At 31.6% G+C, this 12,430-nt stretch overlaps 1 protein-coding gene across 4 annotated transcripts; it reads right to left on the reverse strand.

Annotated features, from left to right (window-relative positions):
• Positions 1–1,554: 1,554 nt before the first annotated feature.
• LOC114413379 (kinesin-like protein KIN-14J) lies at positions 1,555–9,837 on the reverse strand. 4 transcript variants are annotated; one of them, XM_028377748.1, is made up of 22 exons: positions 9,465–9,837; positions 8,861–8,972; positions 8,597–8,772; positions 8,329–8,427; positions 7,736–7,931; positions 7,410–7,534; positions 7,143–7,226; positions 6,940–7,023; positions 6,750–6,842; positions 6,596–6,625; positions 5,331–5,684; positions 5,168–5,249; positions 4,975–5,070; positions 4,694–4,873; positions 4,475–4,581; positions 4,219–4,397; positions 3,721–3,885; positions 3,378–3,631; positions 3,083–3,246; positions 2,321–2,877; positions 2,023–2,129; positions 1,555–1,884 (listed from the first exon to the last, which is right to left on the reverse strand). In XM_028377748.1, the coding sequence occupies exons 2-22, from the start codon at positions 8,925–8,927 to the stop codon at positions 1,823–1,825; spliced, it is 3,261 nt and encodes a 1,086-aa protein (XP_028233549.1). In that variant the 5' UTR covers positions 8,928–8,972; positions 9,465–9,837; the 3' UTR covers positions 1,555–1,822. The 4 variants fall into 4 exon arrangements, with proteins under 4 accessions (XP_028233549.1, XP_028233548.1, XP_028233547.1 ...); XM_028377747.1 differs by having other exon boundaries at positions 8,861–8,967; positions 9,416–9,837; XM_028377746.1 differs by having other exon boundaries at positions 9,416–9,837.
• Between the last annotated feature and the right edge of the window lie 2,593 nt (positions 9,838–12,430).

Raw genomic sequence — 12,430 nt, forward strand, 5'->3', positions numbered from 1 at the left:
AAATTACGAAAAATGTTAACATATTTTAATTAATAAAAAAATGCACCATTTATTAATAAATAATTTTCAATATAAAAAATAATTTTCATGAAATCTTACCATGTTTAACATTAATCTTAAGAATCAATGTTAATAAAACTATCTGCATCCCAAAAATTTAAATAATTTTTAACCTAATACACTGTTCTAATTGAGTTTAATTTACCGCTATTAAGCTTCAATTTTCTTACATTTGGGTAACAAATATTCAATAATTTTCTTAGACATGAATTTAGCTTTACACTAAAAAAGTTATTTATTTGTTAACTTGTTTTTAATAACAAAAAAAATTAAATACATTTTTCATCCTTATAATTTAGCGTTTTTTTTACTCCCTAAAAAAAATCGTTTTAATCTTGTAAAATAGTTTTTTTTCATCCTTAAAGCCCTTTAGGGTTTTTAAGTCTAAAAGAATGAAGTTTATAAAATACATGACAGCACATGTAGAAATTAAGGACATCAATATGATAAAAATAAAATAAAATATCTGAGCCCAGGTTTTCACCGGAGACCTCTAGTGTGAGACAAGTATGATAACCAACTACACCAGCCAGACTGTTTCTCAAGCTACTATGAGTAAGAATGAACATTTATTAAATAACATAACATTTCCTCACCCTTCTACAATATTAAATTTTTTTTGGACAATGGGATTTTTTTCCATGGAAACTCAGGGTATCTCTCAACTAGAGTTTGGAAGGGCTATGAAAATTAATTCTCTCTTATTCCACCAGGTAGGGAAAAAATATGCATTTAATTCTTCCCAGACTCAATGGTATAATGAATTAGCAGGATTGGATTCGAACGAAATTACTACTATTTTTTTTTAGCAATTAACTTCTAAAGCGAAAATCTTGCAGTCTGACAGTTATACTGGTGTCTTAGTCTCAACTCTCAAGATGCTTGTTTGAAGTGAAAAAGAAAAAAAATAACTAATAAAGTATATAATATTCACATTTTTATACTCTATTTTAATTTAAAATTTTCATCTCAATTTATTTATTTTTATCCTATCGAACGGACCCTCAAGGAGCATAGATACATGCACCGGTCATGGTTACACCCGAAGCTCTATGTATTACAAAAGGTGGGTAAATTAATAAAAAAAAATTATGCACATACACATATATAAAAGTAAAAAATGAATACAAAATTCCAAAAAAAAAATAATGAAAATTTAAATTAACATAAATTGACTATTATATTATATGAAGTAAAAAAATCAATGACACCAAAATAATACTTAACATTGTTCCTTTATTTAATTAAAAAAAATTAGTTAAATAAAAAAAATCCAGAAGGGAACTTAGAAAAATTAAAATAAACTATTAAAATTAGTTTTACGTCACCAGTTTTGAACTAGTTCGACTAGTTCTTTAAAATCAGTTTAATTTTTTAGTCAAACGGACCTAACACTAAACTAAAGATTGTGATTCAATTTTAACCATTCGAGCTAGAGTTTTCAAATGCAATGTTTTAATGTCCGATGAATTTGTGACATTTCTCACCTTCAGCTACATATACAACATCGTAGATAACATTACTGAATGGAAAGTTGTAAATACAGCAGATTCGGTGATATGACATAAAAGGCCATGATGCTTACATACAGACTGGTTACAATTTGCAATTCGCCTCATTCCATAACAGATTGAAGCTGAACTGAGCTGACCCTTGAGCCTTGAGTAAAGTGTAATTAGAATGATCACCTAACATAAATAAAAAAGTTCCTACCGGCTATAGCTATAAATAAGCACTCTACTGCATCCAACTGGCATCCTAACTATTGCCATCGTTTAGGGGGCTTCACCGAAGAAGAGCTACTGGCTGCGGGTTTTCTAACACCTGAACGTAAGAAGCAGAATAACCAAGGGAGATTGAGTCACTGGTTAATTGAAAAAGGAAAAGGCGTGAGAGTAAAATAGATATATTAATTTTGGACAATAACAGAATAAAATGGCCAAGTTAATTGAATATACATACTTGACAGAACCTTCGAGGAGGTTTTGTTCATTGAATGCCTAGAATGTTTTGACTGCACTTTTTGTGGGACTTGAGAAGCTTTGGGAATTTTGGATGGCATAATAGGCCTGCATTCAATCAAACAAATTGAGATCAGTTCCAAGCTTGGTAACAGGTCCCATGCAAGTAACTTGGATTTGAGATGAAAAGTCATCATTGTACCAGTAATCACTGTTGTATTATCTATACCATTCTATATTAGGGTAGAATATGTGCCTTGTAAACTTTTAATAGAGATGGAGGGCGGGAGAGAACTCACTTTTCTGTGCTCTCAGCTGGAAGGTTGTCGGTTGTGGTGTCCTTCATTGGTGTAATTTCAGCTGCCTTCTCAAGTTCAGGGAAAAGAGTGTACTCCACAATACTGCTGATTGAACCTTCAGTTTCGGTTCCCATTGAAAGACCACCATCAGATATGTCACTTAATCTCTCCTCTGAATCCGCATCTCCAAATCTTAAGAGGTCAATGTCTTCATTGACATTTTGACTGATATGATCTCTGGTGAACTTCAACCGAAGGGAACTGGACTTGTTCCTGAAATCATCCATTGATTGATGAGAACCAGTTTCTGAATGCTTATCACTATACTCTGAGCAGTTATCCATGTCAGAAGCTGCCTTTCCATTGACTCCAAAGCTCCTTGCTCCTGCAAGTCTCGTGCTAATTCGGGGAGTCCCTATGGAATGTCTCCTTGGAGATGATGACCCATGTCTTACTGAGATCCTACCAAGCTTTGCACCATTGTGATTAGCCTTGAGTGACTGTAACCGTTCAATCTCTTCATCCTTCCTTGCAATTACATCCTTGAGAGATGCCAACTGCAAGAATAATACAAGTCAGTGTGCGTTTGTAAATGATATTGTAATATCAGCTTAACCTACAGCAAGAGTGATGACCTGGATATTGATGATGGGGCACAAGTGTAAAAAACAAAATGAATAACTAAAATTCCAATTCATAACATTTGGTGCTTCGCTGATAACTAAAACATCCAAGTAAAATGCATTCAAAAATAGAAATAACCTGCTCCATAAGTTCTCTCACATCCCTCCCCTCTTTGTTGCTACGAGCAGCACCTAACTCCACGCCAGAAACCCGTTCAGCAAACTTCAAGGTGCTTACAGTTTCAGAATATGAAGCAACATCAGGATTAAGCTGTACAAACATAAGGGTTTTCGCTTGACCACCTATCATATACAACGGACAAAGCTATTGCAATTTAGTAAGCCATGACTGCAATATGCTTAAATCAAAATGCAAACAAATGAAACCAAATATAACAATACTGTAAATTGATACCAATAATGGCAACAATTACCTAACGAACTCTGAAGAAGTTGGGTCAATTTACTATTTCTATATGGCACGTGTGAACTCTTCTGTGATAGAGCAAATATTACATCTCCTAGTGCAGATAGTGATTTATTTATATGTTGAGCCTCCTTAAGCCTGTCTCCAGTTGCTTCAGAACGATCCACTCTTTCACTTCCTGCAAGATCTACAAGATGAAGGCATCCACGCAACAGTGTGTTGGTCTTCAAATCCGTTCCTCGAACATGAACAGAGAGAACACTATCATGTGATATGAAAATAAAATGAGTTTTGTGTCTTCATAATTGGAAAATTGACAAAAAAGAAAATCTTAAAACTGTGAATATAACCTGTGTGATCTGCTACTTCTTTCATTCAAGGCTGTGGCACTAGTTGCCCGATTCATCAACCCAATATTCATCAACTCGAGGACATCTGCCATTGAATTCACAGAATGCATACTTGCATCAGGAACAGCCAACCCATTTGGTTGGGCAGTATTCCAAATCCCAAGTGTGTGCAAGTCAAGGAAACAATACTTGGTATGTTTTTCCTTCAAAACAAGTAAAAGTAAATGAATGGTAAACAAAGCTATGTCTAAATATAATGACACGTACTGTCGTACATGATAGAAAATAAAAATGCATGAAGTAAATAAATGAATAATAGTGCATCAAATCTTCTATACATGTGCATATAGTAGTATGTCAATACATAAATGAATAAAAATGCAAGCTTAATTACGAATATAGAGAGTCGCATAACTTATAATGAAAAGGGAAGCCTAGTACACAAGGCTTCCACTATTGTGGATCCAGGAATATATATTAAAGAAAAGAAAAGGATATCTCTTTTGAGGACCGTTGCTTGATAGTAAATCACGAACTTGTTCGTTATAAATTTCAACCATTTGAACTCCAACTTCATAAACAATAGAGCTTCTCCTACTCTGGGAGATATGGAAAAGATCATGAAGTGCCCGATAGTTGACTCCCCAATCTGATTTTGATGATAGGCCAGGTCCACTCTAGTAGAAAAGCAATTGCTAAGTAAATTAGACAAGATACGCAACATAAAAAAGCATTAAACGAATATAATGCATACCATCGTATATGTCTTTCCCGAGCCGGTTTGACCATAAGCAAATATACAAACATTGTACCCATCAAGAACAGATCGAATCAATGGTTGAGTGTCCTTGAATATTTCCCCTACAAAGAAAAATATTGATGTATAAGTTGAACATTACTATCAATTTCAACAATAGAAAACAAGTACTAATAATAATAATCATGAAATAGAAAAGAAAAAAAAATGCAGTACCTTGACTTGTTGCTTGACCAAAAACCTTATTAAATTTAAAAAGCTTGCGGTTTTCTTTTCCTTGTTTAAGAGGATTGCCAACAATTAGTTCTCCATCATCACCAACAAATTCAATTGTTGTATGACTTTGACTTTGCCCCGGAAGAAATGGTCTAATTCGACAATATACCCTTATATTACCTATTCATAAATGGTTTAGAATAAAAAGAAAAAATAAATCAGGTCAGCTATCAAGCAATCACCAGTTCACAATCTTCAGATAAACACCATATAATACATACCTTTCAAATCTTGAACTTCATTATACAATTTCCTATTTTCAGCTAGAACTACATGATAATTTTCAGCAGCCTCAGCTAGACCTTTCAACTTGATTCCTACATATGCACATCTTGTTAGTTGTAAATACATCTGATCCATCATAAAATAACTACCAATGATAAACCACGAAAAATTTTAAACATTGTACCCTACCAAAGTACTTGAATTCCTCTAAGTAGTTTCTTTTTGTTTTTATCACATCATCTTTGACAGACTTCATAGCAGCTCTCAGTTCCTAAAAAGCGTCAAATTATATGGTATAGCACAAGAAAGAAATTGGCAACCATAAATGAAAAAGCAATACAAAGAACCAAACCTGGAAAGCTCCAAATTGAAAATTTACGATAGTTTGATAGGTATCCTCTTTATTCTTCCATTTCAAAAATCTGGATTCTGAAAATGCCTCTAGTTCCTTCACTTGCTTTCTTGCATCTGCAAGATGAAGCTTAAGTTCCTCTATCCTTTTTTCATATTCAGCTTTAGATTCAGTAGCTCGCAATTCTAACTCTGAAACATGTTCTTCATGTGTTCTTTTGACTATTTCCAAATCTTGCTTCAATGCAGAAATTTCGATTTCACTATGAACTTTTTCTTTCTTTAAACGAGAAAAATCCTGCTCTTCAAGTTTCTTCTTCTCCTCAAACTTAGTTTGTTCAACCTGCAAAGCATACTGAAGATACAAATGACTGCAGCAAGTTAGCAGCTAACACAAATCACATTTATAATTGGAAAAGCTACTTGTTTTGCAATTTTTAAAAGCTAAAAAAACATTTAAATATATATCAAATCATTTTTTTTATTTATCTATTGTGATAAAAGGGAACACCTCACACAGATAGATAGAGAGAGAGAGAGAGAAAGAAGATCAAGTTACTCCAAGAATAATCCTTGTTAAAATTACTCCCTTCAATATTTAATAGATCAAGCCCATATTATAAAATTTTAAAATTATTTGATATTTTATTAATAAATTCAATTTAAAGTATAATATACTTTTTTAAAATATAATTAAATTTTGACTATAAGATTAGATAACTACAAATGTCTGATTCATCTAAAATTTGGCATGCATGATCATTGAGTTAATATTTCAAACATTCAACAGCTGGATTAATAAAAATTAATATATACAAAGAATTATTGAAGGAAGTAATTTTAGTAAGAGTTAACTCTTGGCATAACTAAATCCTTCCTTAATATATATATATATATATATATATATATATACATATATATATATATATATATATAGAGAGAGAGAGAGAGAGAGAAGAGAGACATTTTTTATTTGTTAACTTGCACCTACTTGTCTTTTAGTTGTAGTATGTTAGCAAGCTACACCGTAGGTATAGTTTAACATAACAAATCCTACAACCCCAGTGTAGCTTCAACTAAAAAACAAATGAGTGTACGTTAACAACAAATGTATGTATGTATATTGGTGTAATTTGACACCCCTCTTCTCTCTCTCTCTCTAGCAATGATAATAATGACTGAAAATAGTGAGTAAATTTAACAAAAAAAAAGGATCTATATTGATAGTTTCTTTCATTATCTTGAACTCAACAATAGGGCTTGCACCTTCAACTGCTGAACCCAACTTGTAACAACCTGTAGAAAGTGGAGACAACTTTAAAATTAAATTAGCAGATAGTAATAATAATAATATAATAAAGATAGTAAGGCATTGCCCAGATCCATCAACAATGATGACAAAAAATAAATAAAGAAATACCTCATTCTCTTCAGTTGTCCCTACTGCCAAGGTTTCAAGTGCATTTATTCTTGTTTGATACTTTCCCTCACGAGCCTTGAAAAGATTGTTTTGCTTCAGGTATGCAACGTATTTAAATGGTCAGTGTTCAAGAGCAACTGAAAAACTAATGATCTATTAGGGGGAAATGTGAAAAGAAATATAATTATACATTTTTCATGTTTTCTGCTTGATTTGAAAAGCGCAACTGAATTACTTGCAGAATTTTCCTCAACAGGCATGCAGCACGATGAGCCTAGAAACAAAAAAAGAAGGGAAATCAAACTATTTCACAGACACAATCAAAACTAATTTTGCTAGAACAATAAAACAGCATTATGCCTTACTTCTTGTAGTAGTATTTGGTCCAATTACCTGAGGTACATCTCCATTTTTCCTTTCAAAGATATCACTCAGAATCCTATTTCCTATATTAAAAAGCAATTGAGTTGAGACACTCTGCAGAAAAAGATTTCACAAATATATTAGAGTCACATACGAGTTAACAGCAAAAACCCAAGGGCATTACACACACAGAGAGAAAGAAAGAGCATTATTCAAACATTGATAATATATAGAACTGGTATGAGAAAGAAGAAAGGGAAACTTTGATAGAGACAAACAAATTATCTCATCACTTACATCCAAATTGTTTGATTTAAATACTTCATTAAGTTTGGCATCAGAAAAATCTGCAAGCAATCCTTGCTTCAACTGGAACAGTTCATTAGACTTTATTCCAATATGATCTATGGAAGTGATTTCATCTGGATAAAGAAAACAAAAAGTATAGTAAAACAAACAAAATGTTTTAACAAAAATAGAAACAACATAATTAAACAACAACCAATCCTGATTCCATTAGGTGGCATCAAATACATGAATCATGTGGCATCATTGGACTTAACAAAATTCAAATATTCAATAAATCTACTGAGAGCAAGGAACTTTCTAATGGATTAGTATACCTGATACAACAGAACCATCAACAGCATGTTGCAATTTTGAAGCATCCTTGAGGCAACTATCAGATTCCTCAAAGAATGTTAAATTTGACTGGTCCCATCTCTTTCTTGAACCACTTTGGATATTTTCTTGTGCAGTATTATAAGCAAAATGAGTTTTCAGAGTCTCAAGGCACTGCAACACAGGCACCATGGATCCCTACATACATTCTCAGGCCACAGGATTAAATTATTAGGGCAAAACTTACAAAGTGTAGTAAAGAAAAATGGAATTTGAGTGTCATGTTTGAACAGGGCCAACCAGTTTATTTTATTAGACAAAGTCCAGCAGCCTAAGGAAGTACATAGAAGTGTACCAGTTTCAGCATCAAAGAAAGAAACTTGAAGTATACATAACCTCACAACCATAAAATAGTAGATATCACAATCAAATTGTTCAGTGGTTTTCCTTCATTGTGTAACAAAAGATGAAACAAACCATACATTTCCCATGTACACACAAATGAGGTATTTATCAAGCCAATTAGATTAGATTCATAGACATAACATAACTCACAATGTTCTCAAATTACATTGCACAACAGAACTTCTTATACCTGCTCCAGGTCTGACAATTCAAATCCAGACAATCCCAATTCATCCAAAGCTACCAGAAACCTTTTCACACCAATTAGCTCATTCAAAGAACCACTTCCCTGAAGTCAAAAATGCATTTCTTAGAAGAAAGAGGACAAAAATAAACAAGCTCTCTAACTTAATGTCCGCACATTAGAAAACAAAAAACATTAAACCTATGCATACTACACACATGCAAAACAAAGGCAATAAACAAGTATAGAACACAATGAAGGACACCCCTACTACCTTCACCGAACCAGGAACAAGATTGTCCAAAATGCTGCATAATACTGATCCATCCCTCAACCGTGCCCTCAACTCCCCCTCTGTAGTATCTAAAGGCAGATTAAAATTAGGAAGCACAGCATTTATCCACTTCACCAGAGACACAAGCTGCTGGCTACCTGAAACCATACCAAAATCTAGTGTTGCGTAAAGAGTAGGTCAACAAAAAATTGAATTAACCATCTCATTAGAGAGAAGCCAGTGAAACTTCTCTTCAGTTAACACCTGCCCGAGGAAACCCATTTCCTTTGTCAGTTCCCCCTTTCCCCCGCCCCTCCTGCTCCCACTGCATGCTCGTTTTCAACACTCCTCACCCCCTCGATCAATAACACCTACACTGCAACAACTAAGAATTTTAATAAGCAGAAACTCAATCCAAAACAAGTTAATACTTCCAGTGCAGGAGAAACATTTAACCAAAATATACTTAACAACAATTCATCCAAAAAAAAGAAGACCAATAACAACACAGAAACAGAATGATCATAACAATATGCTTCTTCTCAGTAAAAAATATAAGGAATTAGGGTTAAAATAAGCTGCATTAAACAATTTACTGTCACTCCAGCAGAATGTCGGTACGCATTCCATGAAGAACGAAATTAAAAGGTGTCTCTCGAGAACTACAATGAAGGAGAAGCAAATGCAGAAAACCGATTTGAGGTAAAGAAAGCATTAAAACACTAAACTACAAATCGAAGCTACAATATTAGCTGACACGCGTTATAGAGCAATATTTACGCAACGAAAGAGGCAAAAGAGAAGCAGATCGGCGCGAACCTATCTGGAGGAAGCAATGTGGGAAAAAGGTGAGGGAGAGGAATCTCACGCTTCGGAAAACAGAGATCAAATCCAATGTCCTGGAAGATTGCAATGTGGATGAAACAGCAATGCGAGCGGATACGGATCGATGAAAATTGCGGGGAAATTATCGTACGGGGACGAGAAATTGGGGTTTGGGGATTTTGATTGATAGTGTTGTGAGAGTTGAAGCAAAGGGCATGGGCTTTTCTTTGTTTGTTTGTTATGTTGTTTTCAAATGACAGTGGCAGGACCTGCTGGAATTTTGGAAAAATTAGGAAAGGGTGAATTGAATGGGATTACAAGCCAATTTGAGAAATTTGAATCTCTAAGATTTTAACTACCCTTTCATTTGCTGACAAATAATAATAATAAAACAGCACCTCTCCTTCTTTTTTTTTCAATTTTGTGGTTTTGACGCTACCATGCCATTCCCGCCGGCCCCTTTTCCTTTCTTAATTTAAACTAAACTCAATTAGCCCACCGTGTTCGCTTCTGTTTAAGTGTATTATTTTAATTTGATCGGAAATTTTTTGAGAAAGCAAAGATGTTAACTATTAGGATCACAACATATACGGGTCGGATTGGATTTGTTATTATTATAGGAACACAAGTTCGGTCTAGTATTTCATATTTGTTTTCTTGTGTTCTTTTCAAATTAATTAAAATTTTAATTTAATAGTCAACGTCGATTTTAATGTCAATTTTCATTGTAAGATTTGTTCGAAATAAAATTCTAATTATTTTAAATAATATTAAAGGCACTATTTTTTTGGGGTATTAAATACGATATACTAATAATGATACAAGAAAGACTCCTCCGTTAAAAGTTGCAGAAAAAATATGAAATTAATCAAATATTGTAAATTTATGATTTCGTATGTTCTTGCATTTTTTAAATTATTACGATGAAATTACTTATACACCTGTTTTCGGACATAATCTTGTTTGGTCTAAATATTGCTTTTCCTACTTACCAAGTATGATTTAATATTGTACAGTACTCAGAAAGTGATTATATAAAATGTTACTATATTGGATAAGATTTTAAAATTATTTCAATTTAATTAGTCGTATAAGTTAAGTCGTGAGATGTAGGTGTTTTAAAAACTTTGAAAAAAAATTATCACTCATAATACTTATATTCAGTTTTTAAAAAAATTGTGTTATGTGGAAAATATATATAATTCATACAAAAATATAACACAAAGTATTATAAAAAAAACAATAGCCTTTATTTAAAAAATATTCTTTAATTTGAAATATATTATATACATCCAAATTTATTATGCTATATTATTTCTTAAAGAAATACAAAATTTTAAGACATAATAAACAGAACTCATTGTAGTTAAATATTTCAAGTGGAAATTTTAAGATAATTCTTTTTATTTAGAATTTTTAGTTTTTTAAGCGGCAAATCATAAAAAACCATATAAAATCATTTTAGTAGTTAAACCTGTATTTAAATTATTGGATTATCAGGTATAAAATGAAAAAAAAATAACTACAAATAATCTAAAAAAATAATTATAAAGTATAAAATTTTATTTGCGATAATAACGATTTTTTCATCATTCTTTATAGCGATATTTTTATCAGAATAAAAGCTTTTTACTCACTTTGATAATTTTATCATACGTATTAAATTTCTTTTTTTAATGCAGCGTATTAAATTTCTTAAAAAAACTTTTATCCTTCAAAATAATAATAAAAAAAAAGATAATCTATCCAAGTTACTTGGATTTTATAGTTTGCGACAAAAATCAAATGATAATCTAACTAATAGATTATTCAGGCCTTAATTAAACATACTTGTTTGCCTATTTTTCTCCTTGATGTGTTTATTTTCTTGTCTGTGATCTAATATGTATTCTGCAATTTGCAGGGCAGGGCTCGTGACTTCTGGTTTATCCAAACTTTTGTCCGGATTACATATGTAATTAAAGTAATGTTATCTAAAATTACGTATAAGGTTACTTTCTTTTCTATTCTTATACTAATCTCTTTGTGTTCAAAAATATTATCTTACAAATTTTTATATATTTGAAAACATTATACCCACATTCTATCCTAGATGACACTAACACTTTTCTAGAGGATATTGTAATGATTAAAAAATAGAAAATATTTATATAATTAAAAAAAACATCAGAAATTATTAGTGGAATTTAGTTTTTTTTTATATATCATAAATATCTTTAGCTGTAACTAATTCTACTGCAACAAACTCAGTAAGACTTTTATGCATAATAAAATTCTCCTTTCAAGTATTTAATGTAATTACATATACAAAATAATTTGTTTAAATAATAAAAATATGAGGAAAAATCAAATAAAATAAAAGAATTTTAAATAAAAATTGAAATTTTCATTTTGATCCTACAATTATTACGCGAAAGATTCTCACTTTAATACTTTGTGTTTGTTTACGTTATAATGTTTAAAAATATTAAATGAAGGAAAAGGAGATAATGAAATGACTTAATCACCATACCACATTCACTCTTTCTTTTGGCATTTGATTAGTTTAAGGAGACACACATTGTGTGTTTGGATTACAGCTATAAAAAAGTAAAATTTCGTTGAACGTAAGTTTAGGTAAAAGTAAATTTAATGTAATTTGATTTGTTTAAAACTTTATAGATTAGAGAGAAAAACAAAAAGGAAGTAACTTTATACTCAAGCTCATTTGAATGAAAGTCACATTCAATTCAACTGTGATAATAATTTGTTAGATATGCAAACATGATTTTTCTACGAGGAATGAACTTAGTTTAAATAACTCCACACTCATAAAAAAGTGCATAATACTCATAGCACTCATAAAAAAGTGCATTATACTCATAGGTCATGTCTTATAAAAAATGGAAAGAAAGGGAAAGAGAAAAATAATATTATACACTAAATAACCAAATTACACTTATACATGTATACATGAATTAACATGAAACTCTTTAAATTATTTAAACTCATAAATAATTATTGTATACA

This window comes from Glycine soja, chromosome 5 (assembly GCF_004193775.1).
Source record: "Glycine soja cultivar W05 chromosome 5, ASM419377v2, whole genome shotgun sequence".
NCBI lineage: Eukaryota > Viridiplantae > Streptophyta > Magnoliopsida > Fabales > Fabaceae > Glycine > Glycine soja.

What these genes read in the sequence shown, in the direction of transcription:
- LOC114413379 (XM_028377748.1), bottom strand. Translation starts at nt 8,927, where the DNA reads ATGCAGTGGGAGCAGGAGGGGCGGGGGAAAGGGGGAACTGACAAAGGA. An exon ending in TGATGGTTCTGTTGTATCAG is followed by an intron (nt 7,535 to 7,735) that starts GTATACTAATCC and finishes TTCTTTATCCAG; the next exon opens with ATGAAATCACTTCCATAGAT. An exon ending in TGAAGTTCAAGATTTGAAAG is followed by an intron (nt 4,874 to 4,974) that starts GTATGTATTATA and finishes ATTTATGAATAG; the next exon opens with GTAATATAAGGGTATATTGT.